The 15,647-nt window shown below is 45.0% G+C and overlaps 1 protein-coding gene across 5 annotated transcripts in view; it reads right to left on the bottom strand.

Annotated features, from left to right (window-relative positions):
* Positions 1-15,647, bottom strand: part of LOC127582637 (cystinosin-like) — a 61,944-nt gene that overhangs the window by 38,702 nt on the left and 7,595 nt on the right. For 3 of the 5 annotated variants that reach the window (XM_052038114.1, XM_052038115.1, XM_052038113.1), the window contains 3 exons: positions 8,532-8,610; positions 3,718-3,802; positions 45-157 (listed from right to left, as the gene is read on the bottom strand). In XM_052038114.1, coding sequence (XP_051894074.1) covers positions 45-157; positions 3,718-3,802; positions 8,532-8,610 — 277 coding nt within the window. Of the gene's footprint in view, positions 1-44; positions 158-3,717; positions 3,803-4,342; positions 4,460-8,531; positions 8,611-15,647 lie in introns of all 5 variants that reach the window. The other 2 variants (XM_052038116.1, XM_052038117.1) reach the window with 1 other exon arrangement.

Below are 15,647 nucleotides of genomic sequence, written 5' to 3'. Positions count from 1 at the left end.
AGCACAGACGATGATTTGGGACTTTCCACGGGACGTCAGCCCACCTGGTCACATTGTTGCTGCTGTTGCTGTTTTCAAGGAAGACAGTGACCCGGCCAATTCCAACTCCCTTAACTTGGAAAATTGTTGAATTTGTTGAATGAGAGGGCAATGTAATCTGTTAGAATAAAGCATACAAGATTAATATTAATAATACTTCATGGAAGGTGCAGCAATAAGTAGAGTCATGGCCCAATACAGCATGGATACAGACCCTTCAGCCCAACCAGTCCCTGCCAACCACAGTGCCCACCCAGCTAGTCCCAATTTAAACCAGCTATGCTGGTTTGACAAAATGTACCAGTACTGAAATCCATTTGCCACTCCTCGGCACACTTCTGTAATTGATCAAGATCCCCCTGTAATCTACGATAATCTTCTTCACTGGCAACACCTCCTAGTTTTGTGTCATCCACAAACTTACTGATCAAGCCTTGTGCATTCGCATCCAGATCATTTATATAAATAACGAATAACAAGGGTCCCAACACCGACTCCTGCGGTACACCACTAGTCACTGGCCTCCGTTCTGGAAAACAACCTTCAACCATCACCTTCTGCTACTACCTACGAGCCAATTTTGAATCCACCATGCTAGTTCTCCCTGGATTCCATGGGATCTCACCTTCCAGACAGCCTGCCATGCAGGGCCTTGTTGAAGGCCTTTGCTAAAGTCCAAATAGACAGCATCCCCTGGCTTACCTTCATCTACCTTTTTGGTTACCTCATCAAAAAAACTCTAAAAGATTCATCAAGCACTACTTTCCACGCACAAAGCCACGCTGACTCCTCCTAATCAGATTCTGTCTATCCAAATGCTGGTAGATGCTGTCCCTCAGAATTCCCTCCAGTAACTTCCCCACCATTGATATCAGGCTGACCAGCCTGCAGTTCCCTGGCTTGTCCTTGCTGCCCTTTTTAAACAACATTAGCCACCTTCCAGTCTTCAGGAACTTCACCAGTGGCTAACGATGAAGCAAATATCTCCACAAGGGTTTCTGCAATTTCTCCTCTAACGTCTCACAAGGTCGTAGGATGCATTCGGTCAGCTCCTGGGGATTTATTCACCTTGTATGGCTGCAAATACCTCCTCCCTGGTAACAAGAATGTTCTCCAAAACATCCCCACCAGTTTCCCTCATCTCTTGAGCAACCATGATTTTTTCCTCAGTAAACACCGAGGAGAAACGTTCGTTAAAAATCCCACCCATCTCCTGTGGCCTGAGACTTGCTGATCTCTAAGGTGACCGACTCTCTCCCTAGCCACCCTCTTACTCTTGACATAGCTATAGAACCTCTTGATTTTTCCTTATCCTTACCTGCCAGATCCACCTCATACACTCTCTTTGCCCTCCTGATTTCCCTCTTAAGAGTATTCTTAATCTTTTTATAGTCATCAAGCGACTCATTTGTCTCCAACCTCCTAAACCCCATGTATGCTTCCTTCTTTTCCTTGACCAATATCTCTCATCAGCCAAGGTTCCCTAAACTTGCCAGGTTTATCCTTCACCCTAAGAGGAACATGCTGCCCCTGGACTCCTGATATTACACTCTTAAAAGCCTCCCACTTGCCCTTCAAACAGGCTCACCCAATCGACCTCTGCTGGATCCTGCCAAATTCCTCCAAAATGAGCCCTGCTCCAGTTTGGGACCCTGACCTGTGGACCTGTCCGATCCTTTTCCATCACTATCTTAAAACTAATAGAATTATGGTCACTGGAGCCAAAGTGCTCCCTGACTGACACTTGTCACCTGCCCTGCCTCGTTCCCTGACAGGAGGTCCAGTATTGCACCCTCTGAGTAGGGGCCTCTATATATTGACTCAGGAAACTTTCCTGGACACATTTCACAAATTCCACCCCATCCAGGCCCTTAACACACTGGGTGGCCCAGTCAATACCGGGGAAATTAAAATCTCCCTCTAATAAAACCCTACTATTCTTACAACTATCAGCAATTTCTCGATACACCTGCTCAAGTTCCTGCTGACTATTGGGGGATCTATAATACAGCCCCATCAGAGTGACCCTCCCCTTCTTGTTTCAAAGTTCTACCCACTTGGCCTCACTGGACGATCCCCCAAGAATGTCGTCTCTAAGCACTGCTGTTACATCCTCTTATCAAAAAGGCAATGCCCCCCTCCTCGCTTCCCTGTTCCTCTGTCACACCTGTAGCATCTGTATCCTGGAACATCGAGCTGCCAGTCCTGCCCTTCTTTCAGCCATGGTTCTGTTATGGCCTTAATATCCCAGTCTCCAGAGCCAATCCACACTCAGAGTTCATCTGCCTTACCTGTTAAACGTTGTGCATTGAAATAAATGCAGTTTAACTGGGTATTCCTTTCCCTGCCTTTACTGTGCCCCTGGACTTGCTCTCACTGGCTACTGCTTTATCCCATGACTTGCTCCTGCTCAGAGACCCACCTCCCTGCCAGTTTAAACCCTCCCATGTAGCAAATTTCCCTGCAAGGATATTGGCCCCCCTCTGGTTCAATTGCAACCCATCCCTCTTGTACAGGTCGCCTCTACCCCAGAGGAGATCCAATGGTCCAAGAACCTGAATCCCTGCACCAGCTCCTCAGCCACGCATTCATCTGGCCTATTTTTTCTATTTCTGACCTCACTAGCACGTGGCACTGGGAGTAATCCAGAGATCACTAACCTCAAGGTCCTGCTTGTTAACTTCTTACCCAACTCCCTGCACTCATTCTGCATCCCTTGTTCTAGCAGTAACATGGGAAGAGGCCAAAAGGAATGGCGAGGGTCTGGAGGGGACCAGGTGCGGCTGATGGAAAACTAAGTAAATCTGTAACATAACCACACAACTGGGTCCGCAGATTACGACAGTTTGGAGACACGATCCCATACCCCAAAATAACACAGAGGGAGCTGGTCTTCAGTCTTCAAATGTAATTAGTTTACGTAATGGTAAAACCGGCTAAATGCCTTTACTTGGTTCGCTGTTTCCAGAAAACCACATTAGGTGCAGTTACCACAACAGCTGTGAGAAGAGTGGATGGAGGAGGCAGCCCCATGGGTAAGACAGGGAGAGGAACATCGGTGACCCCCAGGCGGAGGGGTTACATTCCACTATATTTTCTCAGTCCCTTGCCTGTCACTGGATGACCGATCACATAATTACACCTGTCCACAAAGGAACTGAGCAACATCACAACAGTTACTCAAAAAATGGTGTTATATTTTTCCAATCCTGAATACTCTCCAAAAGCTAGCAAATTTTGTTAGATTACAACTAACCCAGCCATTGTTTCTGCAGCCACATAAGGCTGGATTGGTTGTTTCAGAATTACATAAATAGTCATTGACAGCACACCGTACAGGTATGTTACATTGCTCAGTACTGGAATGTACAAACAGCACCTCCTGCTACATTTTGAATGATTTATCTGATGGCCCATCCATTACTAAATTCTGATGATTAAGGATGGAAGTACTTTTACAGTAAGCTGTGAATACAAGGCAAAAATTGACATTCGCTGATAAACAGTGCAGCTTGTTTCTTGTTGACAGTCAATGAAATAGTCTACTGGTATCTGTGTTGGTGGGAGACACCAGATAACTTACATTCCAGTGAGCCATGCTGATGATTTGTGCCTCATGAACAAACATCCAACTAAATGTAACATTAAGCAGAGTTTGAAAATTCTGCCATTACTTACATTTTCTGGAAGCTCAACAACTGTAGCCTGTTTGGATGAGAACGTCACATTAAACGTAACAAATAACGTTCCCTGTGGAGGTTCACTGAGGAAAGAACAGATCAGGACGTTTCTACACATTCACAGTGGTAAATAATTATCTGCATTTATATAGCACCTTTCAAACCCTCAGAATGTCCAAATGCAGTCAAAGTGTTATGACCTGAGGGGAGGCAGCAGCCAATTTGAACATAACAAAGTCCCAAAAACCCCAATAATATTTGAGTAGATAAACTGTCCTTGGTCACATTGGTTAAGAGAGGAATGTAACATGTCCTCGGTAGGCTCATAGAATTGTACAGCGCAGAAACATGCTGACCTTTTTGCACATCTACACAAATCCCATTTGCCTGCAATAGGAAAATGTCCTCTATGCCTTGCTTATTCAACTGTCTAAATGTCTCTTAACGATAGTCATTGTATGTGATTCCACCATCTTCACTCACAGTGCATTCCAGATATCAACCACTCTGAGTAAAGAGAAAGTTACCCCTCAGATCCCTTCAAAATTCCTTACTCTCACCCTAAACCTATGCCCTTCTGTTTCTGATACCCCTGCCACGGGCAAAAGATTCTGACTACCTACCTTATCTTTGCTTCTCATACTTTTACCAGGTCACCCCTCAGCTTCCATCCCTCTAGGAAAACAAGCCCTGCCTCAGGAAGCATAGAGCAGGTGTCAAGAACTGAAGATGGGGGCGATCTGTCAAGGGTGTAAGGTTACATAGGAAGGAAATTAGAAAGGCAAAGAGGGGTCACAAAATAACACTGGCAGACAGGATTATGGTAAATCCGAAGGTGTTTTATAAATATATTAGGAACAAAAGAATAACCTGAGAAAGAGGAGGGCCCATTGGGGACAATCTGTGTATGGAAACAGAGGACCTTAACGAATACCTTGCATTGGTATTTACAAAGGAAACAGACTTTGTACTTGAAGAACTCAGTGAAGAGGAAGGTGAAATTCTAGTGCAAGTCTCCACAAATACAGAGGAAGCATGCAATGCCTTAGTGGGCTTAAAGGTGGATAAATCCTCAGGACCGGATGAGATTAACACCAGGCTGCTGTGGGAGACAATGGAGGAAATTGCTGTGGATATGGTTGAGATTTTTAAATCCTCACTGGCCACAATTGAGATACCAGATGACTGGAAGATGGCAAATGTAGTTCCCCTTTCAAGAAGTCTGGAATTATAGACCCATGAATCTAATATCAGAAGTAGGGAAGTCATCGAAAAGAGTTCTGAGGGACAAGATTACGATCACTTGGAAAGGCAGGAATGACTTGGCTTTGTCAAGGGCAGATCTTGTCTCACTGATATGACTGAATTTTTTGAGTAGGTAACACAGTATAGTAGATGTGGTTCACACAGACTTCAGTAAGGCCTTTGACAAGGTCCCACATAGGAGACGAGTCCAAAAGGTTCAAGCCCATGGGATCCAGGGCAAGATGGCACATTGGATCCAAAACTGGCTTGGGAAAAGGAGACAGACGGTGACGGTAGAGGGTTGGTTTTGTGATTGGATGCCTGGTACTAGTGGTGATTGGACCCTTGCCGTTAATGAATGATTTGGATGTCAATGCAGATGGCATGATCAGCAAGGTCACAGATGACATGAAGGTTGGCAGAGCTGCTGAGAGTGTGGAGGGTGGTCCCAGGCTGGGTAATGGCAGATGGAACTTAATCCTGATGACTGTGAGGTGATGCATCTTGTGCACACTAATGAGGCACACAACATGAATGGTAGAGTCCCGGAGAGTATTAAGGAACAGCGGGCAAATCCAAAGATCCTTGAATGTAGCAGCACAGGTAGCTAACATGGATAAGAAGGCATATGAGATGCTGGCCTTCATTAGTCAGTACATTGAGTACAAGAGTGAGAATGTTATACTCCAACTTTATAAAACATAGGACAGACCTCAGCTGGAGTCCTCTGCACGCAGTTCTGGTCACTAAACGACAAAATAGATGTGACAATGCTGGAGAGGCTGCAGAGGGGATTCACCAGGACGTTGCCTGGGATGGAGCGTTTCAACAGGCTGGGTCTGTTTTAGAACACAGTACAGCACAGCACAGCAACAAGCCTTTCAGCCCACCATGTTGCGTCGAACTAATTAAACTATTGATGCCTAATTCAACTAATCCCTTCTGCCTACACAATGTCCATATCCCTCCATTCTCTGCACATTCATGTGCCTATCTAAGAGCCTCTTAAAGGCCTCCATCATATCTGCCTCCACCACCACCCCAAGTAAAAAGACTTGCCCCCTCTCAACTTAAATGCATGCTCTCCAGTATTAGACATTTCAACCCTGGAAAAAAGATACCGGCTGTCTACTCTGTCTATGCTTCCTATAATCTTATAAACTATCAGGTCTCCCCTCAGCCTCCACTGCTCCAGAGAAAACAACCCAACTTTGTCCCACCTCTCCTTATAGTTCACGCCCTCTAATCCAGGCAGCATCCCAGTGAACCTCTTCTGCAGCCTCTCCAAAGCCTCCACATCCTTCCTATACTGGGGTGACCAGAAATGAATGCAATACTCCAGATGCAGCCTAACTAGAGTTTTACAAAGTTGCAACATAACTTCCTGACTTTGAACTCAATGCCTCAACTAATAAAGGTGAGCATGCCGTATGCCTTCCTTAACACCCTATCAACTTGTGCAGCCACTTTCAGGGAGCTATGGACTTGGACCCCAAGATCTCTCTGTACATCAACACTGTTAAGGGTCCTGCCATTTACTGTGTACTGTCCCTTTACATCTGATCTCCCAAAGTACAACACCTCACATTGGGCTGGATTAAACTCCATCTGCCATTTCTCCGCCCCTATCTGCAACTGATCGATATCCCACTGTATCCTTCGGCAACCTTCTGCACCATCTACAACACCAGCAATCTATGTGTCATCTGCAAACTTACTAACTCATCCATGTACATTTTTATCCAGGTCACACAAACAGAAGAGGTCCAAGTACAGATCCCTGCAGAACACCACTAGTCACAGATTTGCAGCCTACTACCTTCTGTCTTCAAATCCAATTCTGAATCCAAATGGCCAATTCACCGTGGATTGCATGCATCTTAATCTTCTGGATGAACTTCCTGTGAGGCACCTTGTCGAGTGCCTTACTCAAATTCCCATTGACAACATCCACAGCTCCACCTTCATCAATCACCTTCGTCACCTCCTTGAAAAACTCAATCGAGTTAGTAAGACACGCACAAAGCCATGCTGACTCTCCCTAATTAAGCCATGGTTTTCCAAATGCTCATAAATCCTATCCTTAAGAATCCTCTCCAATAGCTGCCCTACCACTGACGTGAGACTCACCCATCCATAGTTTCCAGGATTATCCCTATTTCCCTTCTTGAACAACTGAACAACATCAGCTACTCACCAGTCCTCTGGGACCTAACCCGAGGACACAAGGACCGTGGCAATCTCATTCATGCCTCTCTCAATAACCTGGGGTATATCCCATCAGGCCCTGGGGACTTACCCACTTTAATGTTCTTCAAGGGACCCAACACCACCTCTTTCCTCATCTCAAAATGCCCCAGCACTAATGTGCCCCACACTGCTCTTGCTGTCTTTCAGGTCCTTCTCCTTGGCGAATACCAACATGAAGTACTCATTTAGGTCCTCGCTCACATTCTTCGCATGTTCCCTCCTTTATCCTTGAGTGGTCCTACCCTCTCCCGAGTTACCCTCTTGCCCTGGATGTATGTATACCTGCTTGGGATTCTCTTTAATCCTACTTGCCAAGGACTTTTCATAGCTCCTCCTGACTCTCCTAATTCCCTTCTCAAGTTCTTTTCTGTCTTCTTTATAATCCTCAAGGGCCCTGTTCAATTTTAGCTTCCTCAGCTTTACATACTTTTCCTTTTTCCTCTTGACTAAACCCACCACCTCTCTCGCATCCAAGGTTCCCTTCCCCTCCCATCCTTGTCCTTCCTTCTTACTGGAACATCCCTGTCCTGTACTTTAAACACCCTCCACATGTCAGATGTGGACTTGCCCAGAAACAGTTCACAATTAACCCTCTCTAGTTCCTGCCTAATCCTCATAATTTGCCCTGCCCCAATTTATTTCCTGCACGTTCCATCCTTAACCTTACTCATAACTATCTTAAAACTTAAGGAGTCGTGATCTCCCTGGCATGCAGGCCATGACTAAGGAATATAAAAATCTGAGGGGTATAGATTGGGTAGACTGCAGGAACATTTTCCCTTATTGGAGGTGAGTGAAAGTAGAGGTCATAGATTTAGGATACGGGGTAAGGGATTTAGAGGGAATCTGAGGAAGTGCCTGGAATACACTGCCTGAGAGAGTGGTGGAAGCAGAGTCACTGTCAGGAAGTGTCTAGATGAGCACTTGAATCGCCCAGGCATAGAAGGCTACGGGCCAAGTGCTGGGAGATGGGGGTAACATGGATAGGAGCCCACTGGTCAGCATGGACATGGTGGGCCGAATGGCTTATTTCCGTACTGCATGACTCTCCCCATAAGTTAGGTGCTCCAATCCAGGCAAGATCTCATTCGCAATCTCTCCAGTGCAATCAACCCCTTCCTACAGTGTAGTTTTATTGGGTTAAGGTACAAACAAGTCATTATTGACTGAACATTGGGATTGTCTTGAGGGCTGGAGACTGACTGCAGTTTGTATCTCCTTCCCTAGATGTATTAACCTCCCCAGTGCAATACGACCTGTGCACCTAATCAGCCACACAGGTACTCTGCTTGCTCAAGCATTATATCAAACACCCACCTTGGAGTAACACTGATGTTTCGAAGACCACCAATTTCTAGATCAACAAGCTCTGGGGTTTTGAGCTTCATAGCAGTTTCTGTAGACAGACACAGACAAGAGGTCAGGATTAGGATGCAATCATAATAACAGAGCCATAAAAGAGATGCACAGGAGTGAACCTCAGCTGGAAAGTGAATGTGTACAACAGTTGGAAATAAACCAGATGAGTCTGTCCTGTGGGCCGATGCATCACACAGATCGGGGAAGTCCCAGCCCAATCACTGGGTAGGGTTAGCTGGCCATAGCTTGGTGCTTTTGATAAAGGAGCTGCACTCCCTGGAACCAGGAAGTCATAAACCCCCAGGGAACAATGAGAGGAAACTAGTGGGTTAGTGGAGAGTGAGGAAATTGATTTGAGAAGTAAAAGGGTAACAATGTAGCGAGTTGTTTTAATAAACCCAAGTGGTCTGATTATCTCAGCTGCCTGCTGAATAAAAATCAATTAAAAGAATTATGAGGCTATAAGGCGAGAACTTGAGAGTGTAAATCGGGATGACATTTTTGAAGGGAAATGTACTATGCAGATGTGGTCGTTGTTCAGGGATCTCTTGCAGGATGTTAGGGATAAATTTGTCCCGGTGAGGCAGAAAAGAATGGCAGGGTGAAGGAACCATGGGTGACAAGGGAGGTGGAACAACTAGTTAGAAAGAAGAAGGCAGTATACATAAGGTGTAAGCAGCAAGGACCAGATAGGGCTCATGAGAAATATAGGGTAGCAATTAGGGAACTTAAGAAGGGGCTGAGGAGAGCAAGAAGGGGACATGAAAAGGCTTTGGCGAGTAGGGTTAAGGAGAATCCCAAGGCTTTTTTCACGTATGTGAAGAGCAGAAGGATGACGAGAGTAAAGGTAGGACCAATTAGAGACAAAGGTGGGAAGCTGTGCCTGGAAGCGGGTGAGGTTCTCAATGAATACTTCTCTTCAGTATTCACCAAAGAGAGGGGCCTTGATGATGCTGAGGACAGTGTTGGTAAGGGTAATGTTCTGGAGCATGTAGGTATCAAGAGAGAGGATGTGTTGGAGCTGTTAGAAAATATTAGGACAGATAAGTCCCCGGGGCCCGACGGAATATTCCCCAGGCTGCTCTGCGAGGCGAGGGAGGAGATTGCTGAACTGTTGACTAGGATCTTTGAGTCCTCGTTGTCCACGGGGATGGTACCGGAGGATTGGAGGGTGGCAAATGTTGTCCCCTTATTCAAAAAAGGTAGTAGGGATAGTCCAGGGAATTACAGACCAGTGAGCCTTACGTCTGTGGTGGGCAAGCTGTTGGAAAGGATTCTAAGAGATAGGACCTATGAGCATTTAGAGAAGCATGGACTGATTAGGGGCAGCCAGCATGGCTTTGTGAAGGGAAGATCATGTCTCACAAGCCTGATAGGGTTCTCTGAGGAGGTGACCAGGAAGATTGATGAGGGTAGTGCAGTAGATGTGGTCTACGTGGATTTTAGTAAGGCATTTGACAAGATTCCACATGGAAGGCTTCTTCAGAAGGCTCAAGGGATACTTGGCCGTGTGGATTCAGAATTGGCTTGCCTGTAGGAAGCAGAGGGTTGTGGTAGAGGGAGTCCATTCAGATTGGAGGGCTGTGACTAGTGGTGTCCCACAGGGATCGGTTCTGGGACCTCTACTTTTCGTGATATTTATTAATAACTTGGATGAGGGGGTAGAAGGGTGGGTTAGCAAGTTTGCAGATGACACAAAGGTCGGTGGTGTTGTGGGTAGTGTGGAGGCTGTTGAAGCTTGCAGAGGGATATTGATAAGATACAGAGCTGGGCTGAGAAGTGGCAGATAGAGTTCAATCTGGAGAAGTGTGAGGTGGTACACTTTGGAAGGACAAACTCCAAGGCGGAGTACAAGGTAAATGGCAGGATTCTGGGTAGTGTGGAGGAGCAGAGGGATCTGGGGGTTCACATTCACAGATCCCTGAAAGTTGCCTCACAGGTGGATGGGGTAGTTCAAAAAGCTTATGGGATGTTAACCTTCATAAGTCGTGGGATCGAATTTAAGAGCCACGAGGTAGTGATGCAGCTCTACAAAACTCTGGTTAGACCACACTTGGAGTACTGTGTCCAGTTCTGGTCGCCTCATTATAGGAAGGATGTGGAAGCTTTGGAGAGGGTGCAGAGGAGATTTACCAGGATGCTGCCTGGATTGGAGAGTATGGATTATGAGGAGAGACTAAGGGAGCTAGGGCTTTACTCCTTGGAGAGAAGGAAGATGAGAGGAGACTTGATAGAGGTATTTAAATTCAAATTTTATTTACAGCGTGGTAACAGGCCCTTCCGGCCCAATGAGTCCGCACCGCCCATTTTTTTAAACCCAAATTAACCTACCCGTACGTCTTTGCAATGTGGGAGGAAACCGGAGCACCTGGAGGAAACCCACGCAGACATGGTAGAATGTACAAACTCCTTACAGACAGTGACGGGAATCACTAAGATATTATTTGCTCTCCTAATTGTCTGCTTCAATTGCATGCTGGCCCTCTGTGCAAATGCAAATGCATATCCAAGTCCCCTTACATGTCAACACTACCCAATCTCTCATCATTTAACGAGCACTGTGCTTTTCTGTTATTTCTACGTTATATTCCATTTGCCTCGCTCTTACCCACTCACTCAATTTGTCCACATCCCCTGAAGACTCTCGACTCACAACATCATCAAGCAAATTTGGAAATATAACATTTGGTCCCTTCAGCCAAATTATTGATATAAATTGTGCAAAGTTGGGACCAAGCACTGATCTCTGCAGTGCCCAACTAGTCACAGCCTGCAAGCTGAGAATGAGCTGTTTATTCCCACTCTATGTTTTCTGCCTGTTGACTAATTCTCTTGCCATGGCAGTATATCACCCTGATTCCATGTACTCCAACATTGTTGAGCAGCCTATGTACGATTTTACTGTCCAAATACACCACATCCACTGGTTTCCCCCATATCTGTTCTGCTGGTCACATCCTCAAACAACTCCAATAGTTTAGTCAAGTGCTATTTCCTTTTCACAAATCCACGTTGACTCTGCTCAGTTCTATTATTCTTTTCAAGGAATTCTGTTGGTATATCTTTCATTATAGATCCCAGCATATTCTCTGACACTGATGTTAGGCTAACAGTGCAGCATTTCCCCACTCTCTCTCTGATCAAATTCAACATTTGCAACCTTCTGATCCACGGGAATGATTCCAGAAGATGATAACCAGAACCTCCGCTATCTTAAACCAACTCCTTCAAAGCTCTGGCATGAAGACCATTAGGTCGCTGGAATTTATCAGTTTTCAAGCTCACCAACCTCTCTAGTACTACTAGTTCCTTCAGTGTCTCATTCTCACTGGACACTTGATTCTCTAATATATCGGGCAGGTTTTATGTGTCAAAAGAAAAAATAAGAAAACAAGATGTGGTGTACATGGATTTTAGTAAGGCATTTGATAAGGTTCCTCATGGAAGGTTCATTCAGAAAGTCAGGAGGCATGGGATTCAGGGAAACTTGGCTGTGTGGATTCAGAATTGGCTCGTCCATAAAAGACAGAGGGTGGTGGTAGATGGAATGTGTTCTGCCTGGAGGTTGGTGACCAGTGGTGTTCTGCAGGGATTGGTTCTGGGACCCCTGCTCTTTAGAACCATAGAACACTAAGCACAGAAAACAGGTCATTAGGCCCTTCAAGTCTGTGCCGAAACTTTATTCCGCTAGTCTCATTGACCTGCACCCAGTCCATAACCCTCTAGACCTCTACCATCCATGTATCTATCCAATTTATTCTTAAAATTTAAGAGTGAGCCTGCATTTACCACGTCAGATGGCAGCTCATTCCACAGTCCCACCACTCTTGAGTGAAGAAGTTCCCCCTAATGTTCCCACTAAATCTTTCCCCTTTCACCCTAAAGCCATGTCCTCTCGTACTTATCTCTCCTAATCTAGGTGGAAAGAGCCTACTCGCATTTACTCTGTCTATACCCCTCATAATTTTGTAAACCTCTTATCAAATCTCCCCACATTCTTCTACACTCCAAGGAATAAAGTCCTAACCTGTTCAATCTTTCCCTGTAACTCAACTCCTGAAGACCCGGCAACATTCCCGTAAATCTCCTCTGCACGCTTTCAATCTTACTGATATCCTTCCTATAGTTAGGTGACCACAACTGCTCACAATACTCCAAATTTGACCTCACCAATGTTTTATACAACCTCACCATAACATCCCAATTCCTATATTCAATACTTTGATTTCTGAATGCCAGGATGCCAAAAGCCTTCTTTACAACCCTGTCTACCTGTGACGCCACTTTCAGGGAATTATGTATCTGAACTCCCAGATCCCTTTGTTCCTCCGCACTCCTCAGTGCCCTACCATTTACTGTGTATGTCCTACCTTGATTGGTCCTTCCAAAATGCAACACCTCACACTTGTCTGCATTAAATTCCATCTGCCATTTTCTGGCCCATACTTCCAGTTGGTTCAGATCCCTCTGCAAGCTTTGAAAGCCTTCCTCGCTGTCCACTACGCCTCCAATCTTAGTGTCATCAGCAAACTTGCTGATCCAATTTACCACATTATCATCTAGATCATTGACATAGACAACAAACAACAATGGCCCCAGCACAGATCCCTGAGGCACATCACTAGTCACAGGCCTCCAGTCTGAGAAACAATCATCCATTACCACTCTCTGTCTTCTCCCACACAGCCAATTTCGAATCCGATTTACAACCTTTCCATGGATACCTAGTGTCTGAACTTTCTGAACTAACCTCCCACGTGGGACCTTGTCAACAGCCTTACTAAAGTCCATGTAGACAACATCCACAGCCTTTCCTTCATCTACTTTCTCTGTAACCTCCTCGAAAAACTTTACAAGATTCGTTAAACACGATCTACCATGCACAAAGCCATGCTGACTATCCTTAATCAGCCCTCGGCTGTCCAAATACTTGTATACCCGATCTCTCAGAACACCTTCCAATAATTTACCTACTACTGATGTCAGGCTCACTGGCCTGCAATTACCTTTGTGATTTTTTTATAAATGACTTGGATGAGGATGTGGAAGGGTGGGTTAGTAAGTTTGCAGATGACACAAAAGTTGGTGGTTTTGTGGATAATGTAGTAGGTTGCTGTAGATGATAACAGGACATTGATAGGATGCAGAGCTGGGCTGAGAAGTGGCAGATGGAGTTCAACCTGGAAAAGTGCAAAGAGATACACTTTGGGAGATCGAATTTGAAGGCAGAATACAAGGTTAATGGTAGGACGCTTAGCAGTGTGGAGGAACAGAGGGATCTTGGGGTCCAGGTCCATAGATCCCTCATGGTTGCCGGGCAGGTTGATAGGGTTGTTAAGAAGGCGTATGGTGTGTTGGCCTTCATTAGTCGGGGTATTGAGTTCAAGAGCCACAAGGTAATGTTGCAACTCTACAGAACCCTGGTTAGACCACACTTGGAGTATTGTGTTCCATTCTGGTCGCCTCATTATAGGAAGGATGTGGAAGCTTTCAAGAGGGTGCAGAGGAGATTTACCAGGATGTTGCCTGGATTGGAGAGCATGTCTTATGAGGATAGGTTGAGTGAGCTAGGGCTTTTCTTTTTGGAGAGGAGGAGGATGAGAGGTGATTTGATAGAGGTATACAAGATGATAAGAGCCATAGATCGAGTGGACAGTCAGAGACTTTTTCCCAGTGCGATAATGGCTAACATGAGGGGACATAATTTTAAGGTGATTATAGGAAGGTTTAAGGGGGATGTCAGGGGTAGTTTTTTTTTTAGAGAGTGGTGGGTGCGTGGAATGCATTGCCAGCAGACGTTGTGGGGGCAGATACATTAGGGACATTTAAGAGACTCTTAGATTGACACATGAATGATAGAGAAATGGGGAGTGATGTGGGAGGGAAGGGTTAGATGGATCTTAGATAAAATGTCGACACAACATTGTGGGCTGAAGGGCCTGTCCTGTGCTGTAGTGCTCTATGTTCTATCTATGTGAAAACAGACTTAAAGTAATTGTTTAATTCCTCTGGCATTTTTTATTTCCCATTATAAGTCACCGTATGGGGCCCACAGATTGCTCCCAATCCTCAGGCCCACTGCTACTTCTGGAAATGTTAGAAGCCTCTTTCTTTATTTAATACTATCTTTAATTTTATGTCAGCCACTGTTGAATCACTTTTTTTATTGGGTTTTTGTGCTGTTAAGGAATATATTTCTTTTGCAACTTCTTCAATGCCAACCACTACCTGTCCACTGGCGTGTTTTGAAGAATAGGGTAAAAGAAATGAAAACAGAATAATTGAGATAAACTTGTCAAGGATCGTGGCTGGGCTGCACTTGAGTGCACCATCCTACTCTCCACAGTACAAAAATGCACTAAAGACGGTGTCAAAATAATCTACAAAAACAATACAGCAACTAAAAAATGATCAAAGACTGAAACAAATGGGGCTCTTTCCTTCAGATAAGAAAAGGTCAATGAGTGACCTGATTGATATTTTTAAAATTAAAGACATTGATTTGTTGGAAATATGTATGTTCCTAGTTCTGAGCAATTTCAGAACTAGGTATAAAAGTAGCCACTTGTAATCCAAAAGAAGAATTCACTGGAATTATCCTTTACCCAGAAAGTGGAAGTCACCACCACAGAAAACAGTTGAGGCAAACAGCATGCAGTACATTTGTTAAGGGGAAGCGAGATTAATGTGAAGGAGAACAGAAGGATGTAGATAGCATGGAGTGACGTAGATTAGAGAAGACTCTTGTGAAACAAATACATGCAGAGACCAGGTGGGCTAAATGGCTTGCTTCTATACCATAAACTTTCCTTGGAGGGCTGCAGTTACAAACAGAGACTGGTCAGGCTAGGACTGTTTTCCCTGGAGCGTAGAAGGCTGAAGGGTGACCTTATATAGAAAATCATGACGGCCAGAGATAAGGGGAACAGTTTGTTTTCCCCAGGACAGGGGAGTCTAAAACTAGATTTAAGGTGAAAGGGGAAAGATTTAACGGGGAACTGAGGGGCAACTTTTCCCAGAGGATGGTGGGTGTGTGGAACAAGCTGCCAGAGAAAGTGGTACAGGCAGGTACAA

The sequence above is a fragment of the Pristis pectinata genome, chromosome 24 (genome assembly GCF_009764475.1).
Source record: "Pristis pectinata isolate sPriPec2 chromosome 24, sPriPec2.1.pri, whole genome shotgun sequence".
NCBI classification, from domain to species: domain Eukaryota; kingdom Metazoa; phylum Chordata; class Chondrichthyes; order Rhinopristiformes; family Pristidae; genus Pristis; species Pristis pectinata.
This window is presented reverse-complemented; position numbering and strand designations above follow the sequence as displayed.